Source organism: Paroedura picta, chromosome 3 (assembly GCF_049243985.1).
Source record: "Paroedura picta isolate Pp20150507F chromosome 3, Ppicta_v3.0, whole genome shotgun sequence".
Taxonomy (NCBI): Eukaryota; Metazoa; Chordata; class Lepidosauria; order Squamata; family Gekkonidae; genus Paroedura; species Paroedura picta.
Window position 1 is genome coordinate 125,952,967 of NC_135371.1, and position 15,460 is coordinate 125,968,426.

General features: G+C 46.0%; 1 protein-coding gene across 1 annotated transcript; it reads right to left on the reverse strand.

The window, feature by feature from the left end:
• Positions 1-1,761: 1,761 nt before the first annotated feature.
• Positions 1,762-2,401, reverse strand: LOC143831201 (uncharacterized). Its single transcript, XM_077324265.1, has 3 exons — positions 2,250-2,401; positions 2,011-2,130; positions 1,762-1,877 (listed from the first exon to the last, which is right to left on the reverse strand). Exons 1-3 carry the CDS (start codon positions 2,356-2,358, stop codon positions 1,762-1,764), a joined length of 345 nt encoding a protein of 114 aa, XP_077180380.1. The 5' UTR covers positions 2,359-2,401.
• Positions 2,402-15,460: the final 13,059 nt, after the last annotated feature.

The window sequence follows — 15,460 nt, forward strand, 5'->3', positions numbered from 1 at the left end:
CAGAGACACAGATGCCTGGGACGGTGGTCCTAGAGTCCCCTGCAGCAGTAGCAGAGGACAGTGATTCTGGGGCGTCCACAAATGTTGGTAAGTATCAGTTGCAATAAGGGGGGGGGGGTTTAACTGCTTTGTGCTTTTCTGTTTGTGCAGGGCAGCAGCACTGCCAAGAGACAGAAGATAGTCCCTCAACGTTGCTGCTTTAGGGTTTGAAGCTTGCTTTGCCACACTTTGGTCCTTAATCATGTTCTTTGTTCCCTTTTTTCAGATTTCATACCCGGGACACAGGAGGAGGAGGAGCGTGGGGTGGCTGGACCTCCTGCCCTGCGCAGGCGGATACACATACAAGATGGTAAGCGTGCATGAACTGTTCCTTTCGAGCCATGGCTGCAGGACAATGTCTGTGTGCAATAACTGTGTGCTTCCTTTTCATTTTTGTGCTCCCCTGGCATTGTTCTGAGTCTTGGTTTAACATGTAACCAAGACAGGCCACCATGGGCAAACAAACAATAACCGTGTGCTCCCCTGGCATTGTTCTGAGTCTTGGTTTAACATGTAACCAAGACAGGCCACCATGGGCAAACAAACAATAACCGTGTGCTCCCCTGGCATTGTTCTGAGTCTTGGTTTAACATGTAACCAAGACAGGCCACCATGGGCAAACAAACAATAACCGTGTGCTCCCCTGGCATTGTTCTGAGTCTTGGTTTAACAATATGTGACCAAGAAAGGCCACCATGTGCACCAGGGTGGGTTTTGACTGTCTCGTTGTTACTAACAGTTCTTTTTCTCTTTTTTATGCCAACAGAGGTCCTTTCTGAAGACGACGAGCCAGCTGGCTCACCACCCAGGGGCGCTCTCCCGGCTGAGGAGAGGCTGGCCAGGGAACGCGGCAGGCTGCGGCGCGTCTCCGTCCTCACTAGTGTGGGAGAAAGGATCCTGGAGCACTGCCAGGAGGAGTCCAGGCGTGCAGCTGCTGCAGACCAGGCGATGCTCTCCCTCGTGGCCCAGGAAGGCAAAAAATTCCGCGCCATCCTTAGAGATTCGAACAACTCGCTACGCGAAAGCGTGGAGGAAGTTCGAATGATAAGGAGGCTGATGGAGAGGGCGGTCGCGGTTATGGAGGCGGCCCCCCCTCCTCAGATTATAGTGAACGTCCCCCCCACCCAACCCACCCCCCCCACCACCTCCAGCACCCACCCCACCCCCCCCACCACCTCCAGCACCCACCCCACCCACCCCCTCTCAGAATGCCGCGACACAAACTAGAAGGAGGACTGTTCTCGGGAAGAGAGTCGTGAAACCCGCGGACAAGTTCTCCCCCTCCTAGTTTGGGCCATTTTGTCTGTTTATCTGTGTTTGCTGTTGTCTGTTCAATAAAGTTTATGTTTTTGACTCTGTCTCAGTGTACCCTCTCTAGTGATTGTGCCTATTCTGGCACCGTTGTGTGGGTTGTAGGTTGGAGGGTGTTTTAAAGGTTAAAGGTGTTTTAGGAGTTTGGGGTGAAAGGTGTGCGAGTACAAGGAGTCACACTGGAGTCTTTTTCAGGAAATTTACAACAAAATTTTATTTTCAGAAACAGTTCAACAGGGGAAAAAAACAAGGGAATTTAACTTGGACCCCCCCCCCACCACCACCACCACCCTCCAAGAAAGCCACCTTTTTTTAACAAATTCAAATATTTAACAGGGATAGAAAAATGGGCAAAGTAACTGGGAAACCCCCCAACACCCCCCACCCCAAAACACAAAAAGAAATAAAAACTTAGGTCCCACCGCTCCCCTCCCCAGCCCCTTCCAGCGCCCTCACTCTCCTGCACAGCCGTCCCACGGTCCCCCTAACTTTGCGCTGGAAGACCTCTTCGTCCTCCTTCTTCTTAACTGTGTGGGGAGGGAGAAAAAGTACACATTAGTGCCACACATATTTTCCTATTTTTGTAGTTTACATGCATACACTTATTGGTGGCCTTAGCCACAGTGTGAGAAGAGTTGGGCAGTGGGGAACATAACCTACGTTCTTCCGCCTCCCTCTGCTGCCTTTGCTGCTCTAACTCCCCTTTGAGCTCTGCCACTTCGGCCTCTAAGGCAGTCACCCTTGCCTCCATGGCACGCAGCCTTGCCTCCATAGTTTCTGCTATAGAAATCAAACAAAGAATTTAATAACACTTCAAATGGGAGCATCACAGCAGGCTCCCATATGGCTCCATGGGGGTACACACACATGGGTCTCCCGCACAGGCATAAAACTCTCACCTGCAGCCTGTCCTGAGGTGGAAGGCCCCTCTTCCTCCTCCTCACGCTCAGGTGCTTTTCCCATCTTGGATGGTGATTGTGTGGCTGGGCAAAGAAAAAGAGAAATCATAATTAAAAGCACACAAACCAGAGATGAAACACAGCTGGTAGACACACCACAGTTAGAGTCAAAGTGCATAACCAAAGTGGTTCCACACAGTACTGGCGGGCTAAGTCAGAGGGGGTTGACAGCATATAAATACTATTTCGAATTTCATTGGGGACAGTAGGGGAAAGAGGCAGCTAGTCATGCCATGCATGTTTAAGGGCAAAACAACGAGGGCATACTTACCCATATGCCTCCTCATTTCCAGGGGGGGCTTCCCAGCCTTCTCCCATATTTTAACCATCTGGTCGTGAAAGACCGTCCTCCCGCTTGGCTGCGGGACCCCCCCCCCCACTGCTCCAGACTGTTGAGGAAGTCCAGCTTCACTCGCTTAAATTTTGTCCGGACCTGCTCCCAGGTCCGGACATAGCCCCTCTCCCTCAGCTTTGATGCCAACACCAGGTAAGCACCCTTGGTGTGGCAGTGGGTGCTGGCCATAAGGCGGCCAACACTTTTCGATTGGAGCACCAGCTCCAGAAGTGCCTCAGCCTCGGCGCGCTGCCAGAAGGAGCCCTTCCGTGGCTTCGGCATCTTCGGAATGACGGTTAGGGAACGAACGTGCGTTGCTCCGATCGACCACCCCTATTTTAAATGTATCAAAGCTGCCCACCAATAAAATTATTCCTTGGAACATAAGTGGATTGATCCTCCGGTTTGACAGGGGTCGCCAATACTTCCTGGCTACCCGCCTCCCCGAACTTTCCCCGCTCAGCGCTTCCGTGTTGTGTGTGTCAATTTCAGTGGGAGTTAGCGTTTAGGGCTGTCAAAGTGCTTTTGGACCAGAGAATCCCCGTTTTTTTGCTGGCAAAGTACACAAACCGCACAAGACAAGGTTAAACAAAGAACACTAAACTTTATTCAACAACAAGAGAGTGGGAAAAACAATTAAACACGCCTCCTGTTTCTGTAGATGTGGGTGGCTATGGCGTCCCGAACCTTGCACCCCTCTGCATAGATTCTTCTTCTCCTTGCTTCAGGGATGTCTTGTGTGTCCTCAAGGACAACAGGATCAGGTTCATCCACAGGGAAGGGGATGTTATGTCCCTTGTCCTCGCATATGTTGTGCAAAATGACACACGCGATGATCAGCGGAGTCACATTGTCTATATGCACGTGTAGTCGGGACATCAGGCAACGGAACCGGGACTTCAAACGTCCAAAGGCACGCTCCACTACATTCCTTGCCCGGGAGTGAGTGAGGTTGTAGTGGCTATGCACGTCTGTCCTTGGCCGCTTGTAGGGAGTCATGAGCCAGCGTCGTATTGGGTAGGCTCCGTCCCCGAGCACCAACGGCGGCACACGCACGCCCTCAATGGTGGCGGTGGGGTTTCCTGGAACAAAGACCCCTTCGTCCATGGCTTTCCTGAGGTTGGATTCCCTGAAAACAAGGGCATCATGCCTCCTGCCACTCCACCCCACCTCGGCATCGATAAACCGGCCGGAGAAGTCCACAGTTCCTTGCAGGAGAACAGAACAAAAGTCCTTCCTGTTACCGAACTCCTTTATGCTTCCCCCGGGGGCACGGATAGGGATGTGGCTTCCATCGACGGCCGCAAAACAATGCGGGAATCCGAGCCTGGCAAACCCGTCCATACTCTGGAATAAGGGAAAGAAAAGAATATAAGCCATGGCATGTCAGCGTGGGGTGTATCGCGTCTTCGTTGCTGACCTGTCAAACAAGAAAAAAAATTTAAAGGGCAAAGGGGATCGAATGATACTCACCGCTCCAAGCCGGTCTCCGAGGCACACGACTTTGCTGAACAATTCCGCCTCCATGGCGAGGCAGAACTCCTTAAGGATATCGCCAACCGTAGTGACTCCGAGTCCGAATTGCTGGGCTACTGTCCGGAAGTACTGAGGGGTTGCCAAGTACCACAATGCGACCGCCACCCTTTTTTCCACTGGCACGGGGCGCCGCATGCCAGTGACTTGCCTCTCCATGCGTCCACGTAGAGCCTCCACGAGTTCAAAAAATGTCCCCCTAGACATTCTAAAGTTGGCAATCCAGTGGTCATCATCCCAGCGAGCCCACACAAAATTTTCCCACCAGTCAGAGGATCTTTCGTCCGCCCAGAACCGGGGGGGGAACCGGACCTCTGCCAGAGCTTGCCAGTGCCTCTTTGCCGCCATGGTTTCCCGTTGAGAACGTCTTGTGCTGCTGGTCATCGCTCTGGCAATACGTTCTCGGTATTCCTCTGAAGCAGCCCTCCTATGCTGCACACTGGTGCGGATACGCTGGACCAAGGCAATCACCCGAGCCAACAATTGAACAATAATCCTCTCCATTTCAACGTTAACCTGTGCTGCGGGCAGTAGGCTACGCAAACAAAGAGAGGCCGACCGCGTGTCTGCCCAGGTGCATATAAGCAGGTAACCTGTGGGCGTGTACTGTGGGCGGGGATTAACCTTTCAAACATATCAATGCATCAACCTCTGGTTCATAGAAAACAATAGAAAACACGTTCCAAGGGCGCCAATGATTTGACGATAACGCGTTGCTACGGGTTTTCCTGGGTTTTTTAAAAAAAAGGGGACCCCGACAAGTCCGGCTTTAGGGTCGAGGTCAAAGGTGTGGCCGCAGTTTGATTGACGGGCACGGGAGACCAGAAGCGCTAAAAAGGGACCTCCTTTGTAGCGAAAAGACGGAGAACCGGAAGCCTGTGGGTTACGAAAGTGACGAGAAGTGAAAGTGCTAAATTCCGCAAAAACCGCAGCTGTGCGTTACGGGCACAGCTAGTTACATTTCGCTAGTTGAAGTAGCGCTTTCGCTAACAGCAACCAAATAGCAACTTTGAGCTCTGTGCGAAATGGCCCTTAATCTAACTATGCTAAATATACATCTCCTTCTATGCCCCCCTGTAGGATATTCATCATATTCAGCTTAATCATGCACACTACAGATCTTGCATATTCCAAGATTGCTGCTGGACTCCTGGAAAAAAAGTGACCGTTAAACATGTATATATCTTCTAAACGTGTAGATATCTTCTAGCTGGGCCCTCAGCATGTGTTTGCCCATTGTTTATCTGTGCACCGAATTCTTTGCATTAGTGCGGTCGGTCAGTATATTCACAGGAACACAGGAGTCAAAGATCTTAATCTGAAATCCTTAATAGGATCTGTCTGTGGACAAACTTGTGGACAAGTCTGTCTGTGGACAAACTCACCTTATGGTCAGGTTACCCCAGGGAACTGACTGTGGATAAAGATTTTAGCATTTGCCAGCCAAAGGACCAGAAGTTGAAGAACCCATATGAAGAGAAGACAGCATAAAGAAATCCATGGCATCACCTGTGAACATGCTGTTGAGGCAGTGTTGGGAAAAAGTATCACCTTTTAACATTGGGAAAGCTTACTTCCAGCTACTCTCACTTATGATACAGAGCAAAACCGAGGCTGCAGTCTTCATACTTACCTAATCCAGCAATTAACTTATCCATTTTTTCTTCCACTACCATATTGAATTCTTTCCTGTGACATAAATGTTCTCTTCTCCTTTTCTCCTAGAATATTATTTATATCAAGAAACTGCAGATTTCATTTTTAAGAACTCAAAATTCCTCAAATCAATCTGCTCAAGAATTAGGTTGTTTGTGTAGGTTGTTTCTATAATGTAACTGGATGGGAGAATTTGGGGTTTGGTGAGCACGACAAGATAGAGTTCAGCAAAAACTTTACGCCCTTATTAGCTCGTTTTGTATTTGTGGGAAGATTATTAAAGCACAGTGTGTTCAACAGACTCTTGATATGTGTCACAGATAAGTCTTTGTTCTAAAGGGGGGAGTAATTAGGTAGTAGCTATTTTAGCACCGCTCTTTACTAAGAGGGCGGAATTGGTTGAAAATGGAGGTTGATTTGCAAAATGGGTGAAAATATTCATTATGTAAGTCTTCATAAGAAAAGTAAAGAGTGGGAGCAATTTAACAAAAAAAATGGACAAACTTTGTAAAGAATAAAAACAATAATGAATCTTGTACTGGTTTAGAGATTTGTGTATTTCTTGTGATATATGCTTATGCCACAATACAATGGTTGATCTTTCAGCCAGGTGCCATTGGGCTGGATTCAACTGCTCCCTTTGACAAAGGGAAGAACCTTGTTTCAGTAGAAGGAGCCTTGATCTATAAGAGGAATCTAATTATAAGATTTTTAACCCACCTACCCTACAGAAAGCTCAGGACAGAGTACATGGTCTTCTCCCTCATTGTATCCTCTGTTGGAGGAAGACACTTTAGTGGAAGGCAGGTCACGGTATCCAACTCTTAGTCTCGTAGTCAATGCTCTGTGGCACTGGGCATGCTGGTGGTTGGCGTGGCCGCCGCCTGCCGTCCTGTGCTAGTGCCGTGTGCGACTCAAGGGGTGAGCGTTCGACAAAGGAGGGCAGGAACTGTAGGGGTGGGCCAATCAGGGTGTGGCCCTATTCCAACTCGGACACCCTGGACTCGCTCCACCCCAGGGCCTGTTTCACAAATATTAAGAGGAACCATAGATAAGGATCTAACCCACCTCAAGTCATTCAAGAGAGGCTGCAGTACACAAATGGAAAGAACATTATTTGTTTCTTTAATATGCTGCTTTCCCATTTCAAAGTCCACAAAGCAGCACACAAAAACCAAAACCATTAATAGAAATCCACATTAAATTAAAATGACAATGTAAACTGAACAGAAAACCCCAAAGTCACTCTCCCAAACAACAGTCAGTAAAACAGCTATTAATGACAGCAAAAATGCAGCAAAGTAAAAAAGCCAGTAAAAGCTACCTTGAGCCAAGAAGAAACACAGTGTAAACACATTTAAATAAACAAATGCTCTAATGCATGGGTGGCCAACCAGTGGCTCTCCAGATGCTGGCAGGGGCTCATGGTAACTATAGTTCATGAATGTCTGGAAAGCCACAGTTTATCCACCCCTGAAGAAGAGTTAGTTTTTATACCCTACTTTTCAGTGCCTGGAGGAGTCTCAAAATGGCTTACAATCGCCTTTCCTTCCTCTCCCCACAATAGAGACCCTGTGAGATAGGTGTGAGAGAGAGAGAGCTTTGAGAGAAACTGCTCTGTGAGAACAGCTCTAACAGGACTGTGACTAGCCCGCTTGGTGTAGTGGTTAGGAGTGCAGACTTCTAATCTGGCAAGCCATGTTTGATTTCACGCTCCCCCACATGCAGCCAGCTGGGTGACCTTGGGCTCCCCGCAACACTGATAAAGCTGTTCTGATTGAGCAGAGATATCAGGACTCTCTCACCCTCACCTACTTCACAGGGTGTCTGTTGTGGGAAGAGGAAAGGGAAGATGACTGTAAGCCACTTTGAGACTCCTTCAGGTAGAGAAAAGCGGTATATAAGAACCAACTCTTCTTCTAGCCCAAGATTACCCTGCTGGCTGTATGTGGAGGAGCAGGGAATCAAACCCAGCTTGTCAGATGAGACGCCACCACTCTTAACCACTACACCAAGCTGGTTCCTGCTCCATTGACTTGGTGCCTTGAGATAATCATATTGGCACCTCTTGAATTTGTCTGAGGAAAGTGTTCTATAAATGGAATGCAACCTTTTTAAAAAGCTCTCTCGCTTTTTGTATTACCTGCAAATCTTTTATCAGAGAAGAGATTAGTTAGGTTCATAGGAGTTAGGTTCATAGGCAGCCATGCCAAGGGATCAGGGAAGGTTAGGAGACTAGGAAGAGCATCTCTACCATAAGTACACTTAATGCATTGATTGCTCTACCATTCAGCTTTCCGCTCCTTCACCATCTATTCAGTTAAACATATTGTTGTAGTCTATGCAGGCCTAGATATCGACTTAAGAGTAGCTGGAGTATGGTATCCACCCAGTGGTTGCTGCTAGGGAGCCTCTAAAGGCATAACTAGGGCAAATGTACCTTTTGTCGGGGGGAGGGGTCGGAGCTGTCCCAGCTAATGGCTAGAAAAAGTAAATGAAAAAGCACCCAAGGAAAGCATTGTCTTAATGAGTCTATATCAGAGATGCAAACATGAACAAGCTTTATGCAGTGGAAAGAATGGAAGGGAATAAAAGAGAGAGACTAATGTGGCACCACTAGGAGTTTTATAATGAGAAGGAGTATCAGGAAAAAAAACAGAAACAAAGGCATAAAATGAATCGTAATTAGCAAGAGTGGTTAGCAAGAATTTCTAAAGACACATTACAGGCAAGAAAAAGATTTTTAAAAACACAGTGGAAGGGAATTGTACCAGATACATGTGTTATGTAAATCATCTCTCAAATGATGTGGAGTATATGTTCTGGTAATCAGGATCAGAAAATGGGAACACTGTTTATATTATGGGGTAATGCAGCAGCACTAGAAATAAACAGTGACTCTGGATATTCTGCAAGTTTGGGGGATGTCTTGTTTTACCAGACAAGATCCATGCTGATCGTCTTCGGAAGAGGGAACCTGGATTTCACTGTTTTCTTATGGCCATTGTGGATGGTATAGCCAGGGTAGAAAAGAGTCATCTGTCCATCTGAATAGCCATTCTCTTGGGAACAAAGGGCACATTACAACATAAACAAATCCACCATAGGACTTGCAGCTGTATTGCACATTTAAAAGCACTGCAGGGGCCAGGTTCAGATTGGCCTTCCCATATGCCATTTTCTTGAGTCAAAATGGCACTGGGAAACCTTTTCAGGTTTATAAATGTGTTTGTTTATTCCTCCAGGAGTGGTATGTTTGATTCAGTACTTCTGAAGAGGATATCAGCTAACTCAATGCAGGGCAGGAGGGGATCTGGGGGAAAAACTCACCAGTAATCATTACAAATGCTCTTGCTCCTGTTACGTTCTTCTGTACTCACACTAGCCCCTACCAATGGAGGCAATGTGTATCATTTATTTATTTTTATTTTTTATTTATTTATTATATTTATATACCGCCCTCCCCGGAGGCTCAGGGTGGTTTACATGGAACATAAGAACATAAGAACAGTACATGAAACAGTCTATAACATATGAATAACCATTTATATGAGGATTGCTCTTTTTGTAATTGATGAAAACTGACAGAAGTTGAGATGTGAACCAGATATAGAGTCACCACCCACTTATTTTTTTTGACTAATGTGATAAATTTTCCTACAGAGGAAAATGATCATTATTATGAACCTTATGACCAACATTGGCAAGAAAGAGATTGCACACAAATACATTCTGAACATTCTCATATACAAGGGAATGGCTCATTCAGCATAATGTATGTCCAACAGTGACATCCTAAGCAGAATCTGACTTCAAGGGAGTAACTCTGTTTAAGCTAGCACTACAAGACCATTTTCAGTTTTTTCTGCATTGGTGGTTGCCTTTACTTTTGCCCTGCATTCCCCCTTGGGTATAGTTTTCTCTTCTGCGTGCCAACACTGATTTTACAGAAGTACCAGATTTCCTTTTTCCTTCTTCATGTGTTTTGCTCCCTTCAAAGTTCAGTTCACTTTCCATTTGCAATTATTCCATTTTTTAATATGTCCTAATGCCCCAGTTCCCCCTCTTTCTGGGCTCCCAAGGTGAAAGGAATTCACTAGCATTGGATTTTCTCCCGCCTCCCCTGGGAGGTCATGCTTAGACCACAGAAATTGTACATTAGTCTTTGCTCATTGGTCAGTTTCTGGCAAAGGTTGCTTTTGAAATTGTAAGGAGAGATGCTTAAAGCTGCTTTGACTTCTGGGTAGCCATTTTAGTAGAAGAGGATGGGTGCAGCTAGGAGAGCAGGAGGACAGGGACACCAGCGACAATCAAATTGTTGCTGATTATGTATTTCCACATAATCTGTGACAATCCAAAGAAGGGGTAGTGGAAGGAGGGGATCCACAAGAAAGGTTTGTCTATAATTCTGACACTAATACTGGACCCTAATTCTTATAAGACTTAAGGAAACCTTATAAAAATGCAAATTCTTAAGCAGTTCCTGAGATTAGACAAGATTTACAGATGATACTAAACTGGGAGGGGTAGCAAACACAACCAAAAACAGAATCAGGGCCATTCCGCACTGGGATCCATGTTGCAAATTGTTTGCGGAATGAAAAATCGCCATTTTAAATAGTGGAATTTGTCGTTATGCATACCTGCCTTTGTAATGGAATCCAGTTGCCTTTCTATCGTTTCCCACAGGGTTCCGGTCTCGGCAAAAATCGCTAGCCAGGAAGCGCTATTGCCGAGCTCATCCCGCCCCTGGCCATCAAGCAGCCAATGGGCGGCCGTTATCATGCTCCCAGACAGCCCCTTTCCCTTTAAGGAAGGTTTTTAAAAGAAGAAAAAAAACATGTTGCAATGAATCTGTGTTGATTCGTTGCAACGGAAAGACCCATCCAGCTAGCAGGTGGTGTTTGAGCTGCCGTTTCATCGTTGCCACGCTCCCCCCGAGCGGAAAAAAAAATCCCCCCCTCACGGGCGCGATTTTCGGCCGAAAACAGTATGAAAAATAAAGGGAAAATAAACCAGCAAACGGGCTTCTGTGTTGCTTGTGCTTGGTGACTTTAAACAGAGGGACTGCAGCCGGGGAAGCCTCACTGGGTAAACGAAGGCTCGCCGGTGCGTTGATCTCGGGTCGCTCGGAGAAAAAAAAATGGCGATCGCTTCACCGGAAGATCAGAGGAGAGAGCCAGGGGGAGGTACTTTGTAGAAACCGCAACAATAGTAATGCACAGAACTTTCCCGCTAGTGTTGCAGATTGGTTGCAGGAGCGTAGCGCTTTCTGGAGGGTGAATCCACTTTTTGGGATTTCCCTGAAAGCACTACAACGAAGTGCTTTTTGCGGATCGGTTTCAGGAGTGTTGCAGATTGTCAATGATGTTGTGCATAATGGCAAAACTGTAGCAATTTCAATTAGAATCATAGAATCATAGAATCATAGAATCATAGAGTTGGAAGGGGCCATACAGGTCATCTAGTCCAACCTCCTGCTCAACGCAGGATTAGCCCTAAGCATCCTAAAGCATCCAAGAAAAGTGTGTATCCAACCTTTGCTTGAAGACCTCCAGTGAGGGGGAGATCACCACCTCCTTAGGCAGCCTATTCCACTGCTGAACTACTCTGACTGTGAAAAACTTTTTCCTGATATCTAGCCTATATTGTTGTACTTGAAGTTTAAACCCATTACTGCGTGTCCTCTCCTCTGCAGCCAGCAGAAACAGCATCCTGCCCTCCTCCAAGTGACAACCTTTCAAATACTTAAAGAGGGCTATCATGTCCCCTCTCAACCTCCTTTTCTCCAGGCTGAACATTCCCAAGTCCCTCAACCTATCTTCATAGGGCTTGGTCCCTTGGCCCCAGATCATCTTCGTCGCTCTCCTCTGTACCCTTTCAATTTTATCGACGTCCTTCTTGAAGTGAGGCCTACAGAACTGCACACAGTACTCCAGGTGTGGTCTGACCAGTGCCGTATACAATGGGACTATGACATCTTGTGATTTTGATGTGATGCCTCTGTTGATACAGCCCCAAATGGCATTTGCCTTTTTTACCGCTGCATCACACTGCCTGCTCATGTTTAGTTTACAATCCACAAATACCCCAAGGTCTCGTTCACACACAGTGCTACCTAGAAGCGTATCCCCCATCCAGTAGGCATGCTTTTCATTTTTCTGACCCAGATGCAGAACTTTACACTTATCTTTATTAAATTGCATCTTGTTCTCATCTCTCTATCTTCCGGAGTATTTGCCAGTCCTCCCAATTTGGTGTCATCTGCAAACTTGATGAGTAGTCCCTCCACCCCCTCATCTAGATCATTAATAAATATGTTTAAAAGTATGTTAAAAAGTACCGGTAACCATTGTGCTATTTTGGACGAATGCGGAATGGCCCTCAGAATACAGGATGATCTTGATAGGCTCAAGAAGTGGGCTAAACTGAATAAAATGACGTTCAATAGGGACAAGTATAAAGTTCTGCATTTAGGTAGGAAAAACCAAACACACCAATATAGGATGGGGGACACTTGCTTTAGGATGCTTTGGGCTGATCCTGCGTTGAGCAGGGCGTTGGACTAGATGGCCTGTATGGCCCCTTCCAACTCTATGATTCTATGACTTGTCTTGGCAGTAGCATGTGCAAAAAGGATCTAGGAGTTTTAGTACAACATACATTGAACATGAGTCAACAGTGTGACTCGGTGTGAGGGAGGGGGGATGAATCTGTGAAGAGCATCAATTAATCGTGTGTGTGTATATATATATTATCAATTAAATATTAACTAATTTAAAAAAAACAGTGTGACTCGGTGACTAAAAAGGCAAATGGTATTTAGGGCTGTATCAAATGGAGTATCGTGTCCAGATCATGGGAGGTGATGGTACCACTTCACTCTGCTCTGTTTTGGCCTCACTTGGAGTACTGTGTTCCGTTTTGGGTACCCCAGTTGAAGAAGGATGTAGAGAAACTAAAGTGTGTCCAGAGGAGGGCAACAAAGATGGTGAGGGGTTTGGAGACCAAGACGTATGAGGAAAGGTTTGGGGAACTTGGTCTGTTTAGCCTGGAGAGGAGATGACTGAGAGGGGATTTGATAGCCATCTTCAAATATTTAAAAGGCTGCCATATAGAGGATGGAGCAGAGTTGTTTTCTATTGCCCCGGAAGGATGGACCAGAACCAATGGGATGAAATTAATTCAAAAGAAATTCTGTCTAAAAATCAGGAAGAAGTTCCTGACAGTTAGAGCGGTTTCTCAGTGGGTTCTCCATCTTTGGAAATATTTAAGCAGAGACTGGATAGCCATCTGATGGAGAGGCTGATTCTGTGAAAGCTTAAGGGGGTGGGTGGCAGGTTACAGTGGATGAGCAGTAGGTTTGTGAGTGTCCTGCATAGTACAGGGGGTTGGACCCATGAGGTCCCTTCCAACTCTATGATTCTATGATTCTAAGCCAGGCATGTGTTCTGCATCAGCCCTGCTATATTCACTCCCCTCTGCACTCTGGCCAACGTGTGCGGTGGGGCCCAAGAAAAGCAGACTTTCCCCACTGCCTGGGGTAAAGTAGAGGCAGGGAACGAGTGCAGTGGGGCCAATGCAAAGGGCACACCTGGATGCAGTGGCAGCTGGCCAGGCCTGGCACTGAACTCCATTTGCTCTGCTACCTCTGCCTCTACCACCCATCTTCCACACCTGGCCCCACCACCTGGAGTGCAAGTGCAGGAGGAATGGGCCTGGCAGCAGGAGACCAGGCCCAGCAGTGAGCTCTGCTCAATCCTCTGCCACTGCTGCCTGTCTTCTGTGCCTGGCCCACTCCGTGGCTGCCTCCTTCATCATGGCATGAAGCCAGGAGAAGGAGACCAGGGCCCTTAGCCTCAGACAGAGCCTGGCACAGGTGCAGAAGGACTGGACACAGTGGCAGCTAGTCAGACCCATGCTGAGCCCCACTCACTCCACCGCTGCTGCCACTTTCACCACCCGTCTCAAGTCCACATCAGTCGCCTGCCTGCCTCCTCTCTCCATCTGGCCTCAAGCTCATGCTCTGTACGAGGGGGCAGGGGCACCTAGCATCTGTAGTCATTTTTGTTTGGAGGAGTGCACCAGAAGATGTGCTTCCACATCAAAAACGATTCCAACAAGGCATTGCATTGTTTTTTTTTAATCATTGAGAACATGCTGTTTATGAGTTAAAGACTCCAACATGGACTGTGTAGCTTAATTAGTAAGATGCCAGCCTGAAGATCAGAATGTTGTGGGTCCCAACCTACCTGTGTGTATATATTTATTTCCCCACATAGAAGTTGCCATGCCAATTTAAGTTTATAGCTTTTGCTTTTGAAAAGCTCATGTTTCAAAAATGGGCTGCACCATGTTTTCTGAAGCAATTAAAAAGTAAGATTGAATTGGCATGGCAAATGCTGTGTGGGGGAAAAATAAATACCCACAGGTAGGTTGAACTCACAACATGGTGATCTTAAGACCAACATCTTATTAATTGAGTTATAAAAGCCTAGCTTCTTGCAACATTTTCAAGCAACTCCCTTGTGCTTTGTCATTGACCAATGCCTGTTAACAGCAAACACAGTCATTTCAATCTTTGAACAACAATCTTTGAACAAAATTATCTAAGGAACAAAATTATCTAAGGAAACAGAAGCCTTTAGAAAAATTCTTGAGACATTTATGGAAAACCAGAGATCAACTAACATTGAGCAATCTCAAGGTAACTTGGGTCAAGAGCTTAGTGTCCCAACTAACAACAGGAGGACTTTTTTTCATCACAGAAAGTAAACAATAATGAGAGCTGCGTCTTGGTTTTACAAAAAAGCAAAACAAAAACAAAAAAAGTCATGCTGAAGGTTGTTTCCAACAGAATAAATAAGAAGAGTTGAAGTTCAAAAAGAATATAATCCCAGATGTTTTCAGGAAAGCAGTCATCTTCCCCAGGTTCCTCATAGGTCAATTCTTCCAAGTCTGAGTCTATATCACATCTATCCCCATTACTCAATTAAGTATCAATCAAGGGAACATCTCTGTTGCCTGAAAGAGAATATGTGTTTTGAACCTGAATAATATCAGTGAAGAGTGTGTCTCTTTTCCTCAAAGGGTAATGTCCTCTTAAACTCTGGGAAGAATTTAGAGTTTAGATTACTCACAAGTTCACTGAGTTCCCGAGGCAACAGTGATCATTAAATAACCTATCTTCAGCTGTTTTGAAGATTTGTCTCTCTTTTGTGTGTCAGAGTCTGATCTATGTTGGTTTTTTTTTTAAGTACTTGCTTTTTCGTAATCAACTGCTTCTCTAGCTACTCCTGCTGGTAGAGACTAATTTATGGTTTTACAAGCAATTCCTAGAAAGTTTATCTTTATGTAGGTCAAGGATGTTATAGTTGGCAATTAGACACAGGAGGAAACAGCCACAAAATGCCTAGAAAGCAAGGGAGAAGTTCAGTGTACTGCTATTCCTTTGCCATTTTGGAGCCACCCTGATCCATTAGTTTACTTTCCTTACGAGTCAACAGCTGAATTCTTGCACTGATGACAGTTGATAACTCTGCTACCACAACCAAATAACAAAACTGTGTATTTATGTAATTCAACAAAGTTGCCCACCAGAATTGTCGTTGGCATTTTAGACACAGAT

Coding starts and splice junctions, on each gene's coding strand:
- LOC143831201 (XM_077324265.1), bottom strand. CDS start 2,358: ATGATTTCTCTTTTTCTTTGCCCAGCCACACAATCACCATCCAAGATG. Junction 2,131..2,249: donor CACCTCAGGACAGGCTGCAG/GTGAGAGTTTTA, acceptor TGATTTCTATAG/CAGAAACTATGGAGGCAAGG. Junction 1,878..2,010: donor GCAGAGGGAGGCGGAAGAAC/GTAGGTTATGTT, acceptor CTCCCCACACAG/TTAAGAAGAAGGAGGACGAA.